Raw genomic sequence first — 13,346 nt, 5'->3', positions numbered from 1 at the left:
ACTTCCACCCTGTCATCATAATCTTATCTCACTGTCATAATGGTCCATACTTGATGATACTGCCTTTGGAAACATACATAAGTGGTGACCCCCCCTCCCCCCCTCAAAGGGGAAATCAATGTATCTTAATGACATATCATTAGAGGCTCTGTAAAGGGGAACGATTTTAATGGAAACAACTCTCTCACCTCAGAACAAGGAGTGATATCACAGGAAGCTGCTGACCAATGTTCTTCACTTCTCAAGCAGTATTTGGAACAGATCATCCACTATCAACTACTAGAACATATACATAGACGTGTATTCATACTCCGGACAAATGTTGGCAGTCAGGTTGCTATTTATTTGGCAGAGATGAGTTATGTAATTCCATAGGGTCCATGCTGATTATATTATTTGAACCCGCGGAAAGAAGGATCGATGATTCATGCTGAACTCGTACAGCTCCGGTTTAGTTATACATGAAATGACTGGAGTCTGCATTCAAATGCCTCCAGGAATGTATACACAACCAGCAGCTCTTGAATGTTAATTTTCTCTGTACAGGCTGCCTTTCATAACTTATCTGCTTACGCCATTGATGCAATGATAGCTTACGGGATGACTGAATACAGAGATAAAGATATGCTTGAGCGAAATTATAAATTGCTTTGATTCAACGCTGGTTGTCAGTTTGTATTCATTGTAACCATACAGCGTAAATGACATCAATCAAAATAGCTAAAACCATGTAATTTGTGGTATTTGTCCATTCAATGTGTGGACTATGCTTTACGCTTCTGTAAAACATATTTTCATTAAAATAGAAATTTGAATTATCTCATTAAATGACCAAATAAAGTTGACAATATATTGAAATTTTTTTTTTTTATTAACAGCTAGTAATTTCTCACTTTTAATACTCTTGAATCTTATTTGTGTGTCGCATTATTTATAATATTTTCATCTTATTTGATTTTAGATGTTAAATTTACTAATCTGTCCTCTGGATTCTAGTTTTCAAAAGCATGACATACATGCTGCCTGTTCTATAAATATTGAAATATATTATAATCCTGCTTCCTTTTACCTCTTGATCTACAAAGTAGTTCCCATGGGTTTTGGGCCTTGGGGGGTTGTGAGTCATCATTCACAGATACAAGATGTTTTCACAAGTTCTGACATCTTTGCATCAATCAGGATATGGAAAAGTTTCCTGAAGTGTGAGGGATTGAGCTGATGACTCACAAACACTAGGTTTAAATTTACCCAGAAAATCTGCATGCAATTTCTTTCATCAAAGAGGTCAACTTAAAGGTGGGGTAGGTAAGTTTGAGAAACCGGCTCGAGATACACTTTTTGTTATATTTAATGGAATGCTCTTAACATCTCGATAGCAATGAATATCTGAAGTGCTTTGACAAAAAATCCATAAAGAAATGTCATCTGTGGAAGCCGTAGTACTGTAAAAAGCACGACCAATCATTTTAGCCGGCCCGGCTAAAGTAACTGGATGGCCTACCTGCCTGTCAGCCTTCCATCTGTGCACAAACTTATCTCGTGCCCTCATTGGTCATGTGCGCGTTCGTGTGTGTTGGAGGAGGGGCTCTGTAAGGAAGTAGCAGATTTATTCCGGCTGTGTATTTTCAAATTCTAGCGCACTCAAGCTGGTTTCTCCAAAATTACCTTCCCCACCTTTAAGAGAAGTAAACTCATCTAACGTAAAACTAAACATCGACATAATTTAACTGAATGGACTAAACTGACTTTAAACACAGTCACCAAACAACTGAACCGACATAATAACGTGTTTAATGATGGAACAGGCCAAACAAGGGCTAACAACAACAAAAAACACTACCAACTAAATTACAAATAAATACAAATACAACAAGAACTCTTAGTTTGTTTATGGTGCTTTTGTTTGTGTTTGATAGCTTACCCATTTATACTGATTAAGTCCTATTAAATAAACTAGAATGTCCAAACTAGAAATCACGATCCCCCTCATAATGTGGCCCCACTTGGTACATCCTGAATAGCCACTTCCTGTATTTAACAGCTCCTAGAGGGCACATGTGTTGCCAAAGCCTGCCAATATGTGCCTTCTGCAGCAGCAACAAAAAGCAGCACCATCTGCACTGGTAACTCAAATAAATAGGAATTAGAAGAACATGAGGTTAACTTCTTTTAGGAGGCCAAACTAATATTTGACTGTAGAGAAGTAAATACATAATTTGTGCAATGATCTAGCATATAGCAGCACTTATTTCTGATTGACTTGACTTCCAAAGTTTGATATTTGGTGACATTTATTTCAAGCTTTTTTTTTATAGATTTTGGCAAAGGGGTTGGTGCCATTTTAATGTAGATCCACAGACATTAATCAATACACTGAGTAAAACCTTTTTTGCAGCAACAGCAGCACTGCAGCAGTTGCCTATTGTTTCTTGATAATAAAACATCCCATCTAATAGAAGAAGCAAATACAATGTCTGACTTTAAGCTATTGTTTGTATATTGATCTTGTGTTTTCTATAACATTGTGATTTTTAACATAATGGAGGTCGAGGCACCAAATAAGGCCAGCTGTTTTTTTGTCTCTTCCTGCACTGCTTATCATTTGTTATTTGTTATGTTTCTGTATTTTCAAATTGTGCAAACCGATAAATTACGAAAACTAAATGTTTGCCTCAGGATACTTATTCAGAAGTTAGCAGCAAAAACTGACAAGATTGCTGAGCCTTGTCTTTTTATTGGGCAATAAGTCATGTCTGAGTGGGTTTAAATATATCCTGATTTTATCTCAGGTGTTGGACAACATTTTTTTCAAATGGAACAATGGAAAACTACTCAGTGTGTGGCAAGCATTTGTCTACCAAAGGGAAACTATAAAGGTTTTTTTTGTTGTTCAAATCACGTGCTGAACTTTTTCTCCTCTCCCCCTTTCTCTCATTTCTACAGGCTCTGCTCTGCGGCGTCGCTGGCTAGTGGTCCAACTCCTGATGCAGGTGTGGCTGGCGGCAAATCCATCTTTGAGCGAGCGCCAATGCCCCAAGAGCTGTCGCTGTGATGGGAAAATTGTCTACTGTGAGTCAAGCGCCTTTCGAGATGTCCCGAAGAACCTCTCTGGAGGCTGTGAAGGCCTGTCTTTACGGTACAACAGCCTCGTCAGTCTTCGAGCAGGCCAGTTTGTAGGCCTCAACCACCTCATCTGGCTCTACTTGGACCACAATTACATTGCCACTGTGGATGTAATGGCCTTTCAGGGGGTCCGCAGGCTCAAGGAGCTGATCCTGAGTTCCAACAAGATCACGTCCCTCCACAACACCACATTCCACCCTGTCCCTAATTTGCGAAATCTGGACCTGTCGTATAACAAACTGCAAGCCTTGCAGCCTGGGCAGTTCCAGGGCCTACGGAAGCTTCTCAGCCTACACATACGGTCAAATTCCCTGAAAACCGTCCCAATGCGTCTTTTCCAAGATTGCAGAAATCTTGAGTTTCTGGATCTGGGATACAACCGCCTGCGCAGTATCACCCGGAATGCATTTTCAGGCCTAGTGAAGCTCACTGAGCTGCATCTGGAGCATAATCAGTTCTCAAAGATCAATTTCTCACACTTCCCTCGCCTCTACAATCTGCGGGCGCTTTACCTGCAGTGGAATCGCATTCGCTCAATGAGCCAGGGCCTGACCTGGACTTGGGCCTCCATCCAGAAACTGGATCTGTCTGGAAATGATTTGATGGAAGTTGATGCTGTGGTTTACCAATGCCTACCCAACCTGCAGACCCTCAATCTGGACTCCAACAAGCTGACCAACATCTCCCAGGAGGTGGCTGATGCCTGGATCTCTCTGACAACGATTAGCCTAGCTGGGAATGTATGGGACTGTGGCCCTGCGATCTGTCCTCTGGTGTCATGGCTGAGGAATTTCAAAGGTGCAAAGGAGACCACGATGATCTGCGCCTCCCCCAAGAAAGCCCAGGGTGAGAAAGTGATGGACGCTGTCGAAGCTTTTGGTGTTTGTCAATCGAACCAACCGGCAACGCTCACTGTGAGTATTCCTCCATCCCCGTCCAGCATCCCTGTGCAGACTGAACGCCGCCCAGCTATTCTGGCTTTTCCCACTAGTCCTGGAAAGAGAGGAGAGGGGTCTATCAGAGGCCCCACATTGTCAGCCGTTACCCCCCCTGTGGCACCTCCGCCAGAACAAGACATGGAACCCGTGTCCTTCCATAAGATTGTGGCTGGAAGCGTCGCCCTTTTTCTATCGGTTGCCATGATCCTGTTGGTTATCTACGTGTCTTGGAAGCGCTATCCTAGTAGCGTCAAGCAGCTGCAGGAGCATTCGGCAGCAGCCCGCAAACGTCGCAAGAAAGCCAGAGAGACGGAGCGCACCCTGAGCTCTCCACTGCAGGAGTACTATGTGGACTACAAGCCCACCAATTCTGAGGCCATGGACGTGCTCGTGAACGGGACCGGACCCTGCACCTACACCATCTCAGGCTCCCGAGAATGCGAGGTATGACCCACACCACCGCCACTCCTCCTAAAGCAAACTATGTCCACAGCTCGGCGACCAGAGGTAATTATTTACTCTCTGCTTTGATAGAAGATAAATCCGCCACTTGATTACTCAGCCTAACGCAGCAGGTTTGGTGAACACTGTGTACCCACGGATTATTTAGGCGAGTGATTTTAGTATTACTTTGTGTATAGCGGAACGTCTCTCGCTTTCAAACGGGTGTTTGTATATTCGCTTAAACCTTAATCTCTGTTGAGATGCAAATGTTTGTTTTGCTGCAAAGTTGTACAGACATACAGATAAATGAGGTAGATTACGGTTTCTATTTTGCATAATCTTGAGCCTAAACTATGCTGTTTGTGATAAGACCTTTGTGGTTATTTAGGTACTTGCTTGCCTTTTTTGATTGGGTATAACAGGCTCTGTGTGTTTGCTCTACTGCTGTGCAGTGTTTGGGTAGTACTGTGAAGGGAAAAGAGCTGAATTGTGGGAAGATCTTTTTTTGGACACTTGATGTGAATACTAAAAGAGACTTGTCACTGAATAGTTTCCCCTGAGCTGATGACTTCGCACATTTCTTGACACAGCAATGACTCAAAATAGTCGGGGAAACACTCATACCCCCCCCAGCTGCGCATCCTTTCTGATGTTTTCTTTTCATTTTCACACTGACTCGCTCACCAGCGTAATTGATCGGTCACCCACAAACTGAAATGCATACTTTCACCGGTCATCCACAATGTATTTCATATAGGAATAGAAAAAAGCACATTTTGTGATATAATAACATCTGCACACTCTCTGAAAGAAGAAGTGTTTGATAGTCCCGAAAGGAGTGGGAATCCTTTGAAATGTTTTGTACACTGACAAGTGAATTTCTTCAAAACAGTATTTACAGACTACAGCAATGTGGGAATACTACTTTTTCCTTTTTGCTTTCAGCCACACTCTTGTGTGCCTGAAAACCGTGAATACGGATACCGTTACACCCCTAGTACGTGACATAATGAACCGATCTTTGTTAAACCTTTTAATCTACTACTGAGGATTCACAGGTTTTTTGAAGCCACAGCTACGCAATCTTTCTGTGGAAATATATTTATTAGAACTTATTGACTGGCCCAGTTGTAAGAGGGGGTTCAAAAAGGGCTAAGCTAACTTGGGGTTCTTCCAATTTCTTTCCCATTAATTGTGGTGTTTGTTTGACAGTATTTTCTTGTCCACTGCAAGGATCTAAGGTCAGATGGTCTTGTATCCTGGACACACTGTAAAGCCCCCAGAATTAAATGTCTAATTTGTGATACTTGGCTATATAAATAAAATGTGATTTAATTTAAATTCGATAATCAGTTATCCCACCATTTAAAGCCGTAACCGCAGACATATCTTTGTAAAGCTTTCTATTCATTATCCCATTACCAGCCTATTCATATTCGTTGTAATTCCTAGATTTTCTCTGCAAAACTATAGAATACATTTGGCAAATGAATATAAATGTAAAGGTTTAAACAGGAAGAACAGAGGAGGGCTTGATCCTCTTCTTTCTTTTCCATTTCTGATACTAGGTCTGGCTGTCATGAAGGCAGGAATAATATGTAATACTTGCAGATTGCTTACACCATGTATACTGTTAAAGAACCACAGATTACAGCTGCCATTTTGTTTTCATTTGACTTGACCTCCTAACTTTGCATTCCACCTTTCAGCCTACAATCCTATTTATTTATTTTAAACTTGATTGAAATTGAAGTAGGATGGGTGGAAGGGTTGCAGCAGTTGAGTCTGAGCAGCTGTACTTCATTTTAAATAATGCCAAGGAGCCTGAATGATGTGATTTGTGGCATTGACTGAGGAGTTATCATGTTATGTATACAGCCAAACATGGAGCACAGCAAACAATGTGCGCAGAATGCATAAGGCTAGACATGATTGGCTAATATAGTATATGCCACACAAGAACATCACAAATACACCTCAAAATATAAGACATTGACTTTTAAATGTTGTAAAAATAAGCTTCTCAGAAATATTATTTATTTAGGGCTGGTTTGTATTTGTCATAAGCTTGATGTTATTGAGGCCACCCCCTCTAATTCAAATCATAAGCTATTTATTTGCAAGCATGCAAGAGAAAGCTGCTTACAGAACTATATAGGAAAAATACTTGATGTGGAAATAAATATTACCTTAATAAAGAACATATAATACAGTTAGTTCACAATATCAAACATTACAAAAATAAATATCCATTGAATTTTTATAGCATTTTACAGATGGATGTGGTAATTATTATTGGAAAGGAATTGTAAAAAATATTTTTGACTGACAAAAAGGTGTCTTTAAAAACATAATATCATAACGTTACCACGGTGAAGCAGTGCTTAAAGTTATATAATATTTGAGAAACAATGGAAGGCTATTGCACTTTGGATCAGGAGGAATAGGCAGCCACTGGGAGGAGGGGATACTGTCAAATCAGGTGACTGCAAATATATTTAAAAAATGCATTGGTTGACTTTCAGTATGTCGCATTACAAGGGATAACATGGCTGCTATACTTTGCCGATGCCACTTGGTTCAGGGCTATGTTCACTCTCATATTACATTGCATATGATCTATGAAAGGTTCCCCCTCCCCTTTACTTCCACTCTAAAATATCAGACACAGAATACCTCCCAGCCTCCCCATTAGTGTGAGCCAGAAGCAGACCTGCCGTTTACCATGGAAATTCCTGCATCTATCATTAGCCTTTTATCTTGACTTGATTGAACTTGGCAATTTAGCTGACTCTTTTATCAGCGAACCAAATAAAGCGGGAATTAACCCGTACTAATAGGGGCAAGGACCAAACAAAAATTACACAGACGGCAGAGTGAAACACCTAGGAAAGAAACATATTTTTAATTCACGTGCAAGCATTTGAAGGAATTTTCAACCAAGAAGCAGGAGCCGGAGGAAAAGCACATTTTGTTCTTTATTATTTGGGTGCAAAATGGGAATATATCAAGTAATTATAGGTTGGTGATGAAAGTGTATTGAAGTGAAACACTCTCTGAACAAAAGTAAATACATAGAGTATATTGCAAGCACTGTAGGGCTCCCAACAGAAAGTTTACAATTACACAGCTCTGATTCTTATCAACATCAATTTCCTCACGCGGTCTTCAGCAGGTTCAAGTACTCTGTTGCTCCACCTCCTTATATAAGCTATGCCTGAGGGAGGGAAGCTGGCACATAATGCACAGGCAATGTAAGTCAGGCTATAGCTGAATTAATTTGTAGTCTTCACAAGGTGATATGTATTCATAACAGGCCTTAATTATCAATACAATAACATGTGAACAAAGCTAATCAAAGCATTCATTATTACTGTGAAAAAAGAAGGTAAATAATCAATCGGATAGGGAACAGTACAATATTTTAAAGTATCCTTGATGAATGTAACATAATAGTTATAATTATTAAGTTAAATGTATTTATTTGTTTAGCTTTTTAACTTAACAAAATGTCTAAGATGGATCTTCTTCCGGACAGAATCAAGTTAACATTCGTACGCATTATTGGCTGTAAATTGGCACCTTGGTTAGCTTCCATACAAAACATGTGTTCTACAAATTAACTTAACTCCGCTATAGGGGATATTTATTGTCATTGTTACGGCATGTTTGCCTATGATATCTTACAGTGAAACCTGTATATTCATATCATGACACCCTGTTCCCTCACTGAACTCTCCTCCATTTTGTTTCTCGAGATATCCTTGACATTGCTTCCCCTCCAGCTCCAGCCTTATCACTTTCTCTGTCTCATCTTAAAACATTATAGAGCCGAGACAGGAACCATCAGTCAGCGGTCCGAAAAGTCCGGAGTTCATCTGAGGATGTGCTCCGATCATGTTTCTACATTCTGTTGCTCTCGCGTGTACATAAATCACTCTTTAGCAGAACGCCGGGGCACCTGCTACGCTCTCTCTCAGGCCTCGAGGCCATTGCGGCTCAGGTCTGTTCATCTCATCCGAGTGGGAATTGCTTATTCCTCCTCTGTCACTCATACCATTTTCTGTCATTTGGGATTCTGTACCATCGCTATAACTCAGCACAGACCTCTTCACATGATTGTCCTTTATCAGCCACGAGGACCACCTGACATAGATGGGAGAGTTTGGCAGCCTTTTACATGAATTGCCTGAAGAATTTCCCAATGCTAGTTTATTTTTACCTACGTCATTTCAACCGTCCCACAGAGAGGATTATTTCTATGATTTCTATCTTCCTTTGATCTTTCCCATTCTAGCTGTGCACTTCATATCGGCAGTGACCTGATCTTGAGTGTCCCTTTTTCATGTATCAGAGCATCACCCTCCGTCCTTTCACCAATTTATTTCCTAACCTATAATGCAACCTGGCAACAACACACATTCACACAATTCTGTGTCTATTTTATCTTTCCCTTTGTACAATTGATATCAGTCCTGTAACCTTATCAGTCTTTTGGCCTATACCCTTTGTCCATCCAGATCCACTCATGCTGTATCCTGCCCTTTGGCTATCTGAAAGTGGCTTCAATCTTCTACTTTGATAAGGATTTTGATCATAAGCTCAACCATCTATCTAGTAGTGCAACCCATTAATCACTTCCACATCTTATCCAACTTGTCCTTAGAAGTCCTAGAACTCAATTCTACCAGGAATGACCTTTTGACTCTTGCTGACCTTTTTCTAATCAACACTTACTTTAATGCCACACTGCATATAGCTGTACTTGATTTAATGCTTTCTTCTTTTTACAAATCGCTGACCTCTGATGAGTGTAACTTAGAAAAATATGGCAGCCGTTTTTCTCATGAATGTGCTGACCTTTAACCGGTTTCCTATAAAGGTCTTAGCACCATGCTGAGGTTGTTCTCATTTCTACCACAATAGTAACACAGCATCCAGGGAAATTATTAAATTCTCTGCACCTCCCTGCTGATTTTAATACGATAATCCTTAAAAGCTTATAAGCGGACCTTCCAACACTCGCCCTGTATTTCACTCTACCAGGAATGTGCAGAAATATTGCTGTTATTAATTTTTAAGCCTCATTCTGGTATTTTTGAAAGTTATTAGCAGAGACTATTCACAAGCACACTTATTTGCTTATTTGATATCAAGAAACAAACAGGTCATTCGTTTTTTTTTTTTTGTGAAGGCATTCTTCATTTCTGGCATGCACCTCTGCTTTCAACCTCTTTCGCCTCTCTCAATGTTTTACACACACTGTGAACTCTATCTCATGTCTGTTTCAGCAGCTTGTCAAATATTTATTATAGGAGGAAGCTTTGTGTGGGCTTTCTTGTATTCCTTTTATTGCAGGCTTTGCTTCAGATAAAATGCTACTTCTGTCTCAGTCAAAGGCTGTGATGTAAGAGGCTGAAATGGGAAAAAGTACACACATTTTTCTTCAAAGTTTAGGTGTCAAAATACATCGGAGCTAATTACTCGGTTGTCTCTGTTCAGTATTAGCATGTTCTCCAAGTGTGAGGGAGCGCCCCTCTCTCCCTCTTTCCGCAGTCCAAGGTCACGGTGTCACATTGTTAATTGCTCGGGGGGAAAAAAACGCAACATAAACACTGGGAGGCTAGCCAAGGGCAAGTTAGCTATCTTTAATTCAGAGGGGAGGCTGAACTTCTCGATGCTAGTGTCTTCACTCGACAATTAACCATGTGGGAGACTTCAAACATCCACTGCGCGGCAAGAGAACATCTCTCTCATCCGCTAATCCTGTCTGTTTCACACTCTGGTTCCACGCTGCTGCTTTGTTGCACCCCCGTTTGATCCATGCTTAATGAGGGTGTTAGATCACCAATATAGCAATTACATTACCTGGAAAAGAGGCAATGCTTTCCTTTTCTTTTTCTCCCAGCTTTAACAATGCAACCCAAGTGCATCATTAATGCTAAGCTTCCTGATTCACTGTTATCTGTGCTACCCGTTTGTGATACTCATCTTAAAATCTTTTGAAATGTGTATGCGATATACTAGCTTTGTACCTTCCTTTTTTTATTATGTTCTTCCCTTGGTGGTTTGTTTGCTTTACAAGCCATTTTTCAAAGCTGTGCATGAGTTGTTTCATCAAAGGCCTTTTGCCACTTGTACTGCTCCTTCTATAGTAAGTGTGTCTTCTATTGAGCCCTGTACATGGATGGGAACATTATAATTGCATATTGTCACTGCATGTGAGTGGACAGAAATAACCCAAACAAATCCTGCTTTTATGAATTGGGTATCATAAAAAAGGTGTTATTACTGAAACTATTATAGCACCATGTTGCTTGCCCCATAATGATCACTGTTTGGCTGTCCTTGCATTCTTCTACAGCGACAGCAATCATAAATGTTACTTAACTAGCATCTTTCCTAGAGCTATTTTTTGCAGTGTAAAAAGGAACCCAAAATCACCTTTTAGAACATTGTTTTTCTGCATGCTTATTCTTTAATTTCTTTCATATGTTAGTTTGATACACTTTTAAATTAAGTGTGATATTAACATATTTTCTAAGACAATTTTTGTAGTGTTTTCAATTGGTTTTGTTGGTGTTATAATACTTGTGGTTCCAGCCTCATGAAACAATCCTTCTTAGTCATTAACTGATACTTTTCGAGTGAGGTTGGTCAGGACTTATCACCTTGCACATTAGTCACAACTCGTAAATTAGTCACTTTGAAAAAAATGAGTCATTATGCGCACAGCTAAATACCTGCCGCAGTGCATTATTACAGGACTAAAGCGATGGGAAAGGAAACACAAGTATGCAGCACATTTTATTAAACTGGAAGAGCTTGTTACATTTTAAGACAAAATATAGACATACAAATTAGAACAAAGGAAGAATAGAAAATATAAATGTTAGAATAAAAGGCAGATACTGAATTACTGAAGCATACACCCCAACAAACAGAAAGTAATGAAAGTAGAGGATGTTTTTTACAAATCTTGAATACAACACAACACAGCTGAAGTTTCACTCTTACGGCCCGTCCACACAGCAGCTTTGAAAACATCTTGAAAATCTTGGAGGTGAAAGCTTGGGGATTGTTTGCGAGCAACGCGACCAACAACCAATCACATGAATCTCCCGCCCCCGACATACAAAGCAATAGCAATGTTAAAACGAAGTAAACTGGATATAAAATCCCCAAACAGGCAAAAACCTACCAGTTTCACCCACTGTCTCTGCCACCTCCCTCCATGCCTGGTTCCTCCGGTTTGTATCCTGGTAAATAGTTACTGGTCGTAAAGAACCGGGTGATTTGCTACCGTAATTTCTCGTTTGGAATATGAGGAAATGAACTGCGGTCTGGATCTCCCAGCTTACACGTGGTTTGATTGGCTAGCGCTTGTACTGTCAGATTTGCATAAACGGGATTTGATTGGCTGACGCTTCCAGCTCAGCTTCAAATATTGAACATTGCTCTACTTTTGAATCCTGAAAATCCTGGAAATCCTGGAAATCCTGAAAATCTTCGCATTGCTTCCCCACAATGCAGTTCGGCGAAAAGCGAGGCAAAGTGACGTCACCCCATTCAAAGTGAATGGGCAGAGAAAGGTTGGAAGCGTTGGAATATTTTTTTAAAGCTACTGTGTGGATGGGCCGTTACGATGTTCCATTTAATGAATTGACAATGCTTCAAGCTTAATTAGCCTGTCATCCTTGCATTAGTGTCGGAAGAAAACATATTTAAAGCTTTCAAAAGTCAATTTTGTTATTACATTTTGTTATCCCCCTCAGAATTAAAGATCTTTCCAGGAACCACATACTCAATGCAGTACTTCCAGGAAGAGTTGTTATCCGGTTCTATAGCTCGTCCTAATTAGCCAACCACTGTAATTAAGAGGAACACTCTTTAAAATGAAAGGGTAGAGGCCTTGTCTGTGCAGTTCTCTGTGGGTGGACAGAGTATTAAAGACCACATATCTGCGTCTCCAAGGGACTAGTTTTATCCGGATCACTTCTTTCTTTGAATAGTTCTCAGCTGAAGAACAAAGTACATCCTATTTCCACTGAAATTCATGTCTCTCACAATAGCACTTTCATATATATCTACTGGTCACTGAGAGAAAAAAGAAACATAGACATGAGTAGTCGAAGTCAAATGCAACTTCTCTTTTAGAAAACGGAGTACATTAGGGTTTCTTTTGACCGACCATGCACATTAAAGGTCACCTATTATGCAAAATCCACTTACATGTCTTTTATACATAAACATGTGTCCCCTAAAGAGATTGTGAACGTTTCAGGAAAAGAGATTCTCTCTCTTTTTGTCCTGATCCATTTATATAAAAACCTGTCGGAAAATGAGCTGATCAGATTTGGGTCACTTTATGATGTCATAACGATTTTTTTGGCTTGTGTAACCATTAGCCAATCACCAACCAAGGTAACACCCCCCCCCCCCCCCCACACCTTATCACCTGAATCTCCTCCTAGAGCACCATTGTGTTCTTTTTAACCAAAGTAACAGACAGAGAATCAGCACTTTTGAAACAGGGCTGAAACAGAGGGGATTATGGGATGCTGCAATGATCTGTTTGGTGTTTGGAGCCAAACACTTCAGAGACATGTTATGTATATATCTGAGACCTTTAATATATTGATGAAAAACAGTATAATAGGGGACCTTTAAAGTTCAGAGATGACCTTGAACAATGGAAGGAGCCATTGGCATAATTGCAAAAATTCTAATAAAAAATGAATTACATTTTTTTGAATTGCACAAAACACAATCATTTTCATTACTCTAGGTAACTGTATTAGGTCAAAGACAACGCCACGCATTCCCGAGAATGGAGAAGAT

General features: G+C 40.1%; 1 protein-coding gene across 2 annotated transcripts in view; it reads left to right on the top strand.

Annotated features, from left to right (window-relative positions):
- The window catches only part of LOC307025468 (leucine-rich repeat transmembrane neuronal protein 4), a gene marked incomplete at its 3' end in the record, with an annotated part of 108,195 nt that overhangs the window by 5,108 nt on the left and 89,741 nt on the right, over positions 1 to 13,346 (top strand). The window contains exon 2 of one of the 2 annotated variants that reach the window (XM_079660168.1): positions 2,944 to 4,505. In XM_079660168.1, the coding sequence (XP_079516294.1) occupies positions 2,944 to 4,505 (1,562 nt within the window). Of the gene's footprint in view, positions 1 to 2,943; positions 4,512 to 13,346 lie in introns of those variants that run through there. The other variant, XM_079660169.1, reaches the window with a different exon arrangement.

This window comes from Notothenia rossii, assembly GCF_949606895.1.
Source record: "Notothenia rossii genome assembly, chromosome: 11".
NCBI classification, from domain to species: domain Eukaryota; kingdom Metazoa; phylum Chordata; class Actinopteri; order Perciformes; family Nototheniidae; genus Notothenia; species Notothenia rossii.
This window is presented reverse-complemented; position numbering and strand designations above follow the sequence as displayed.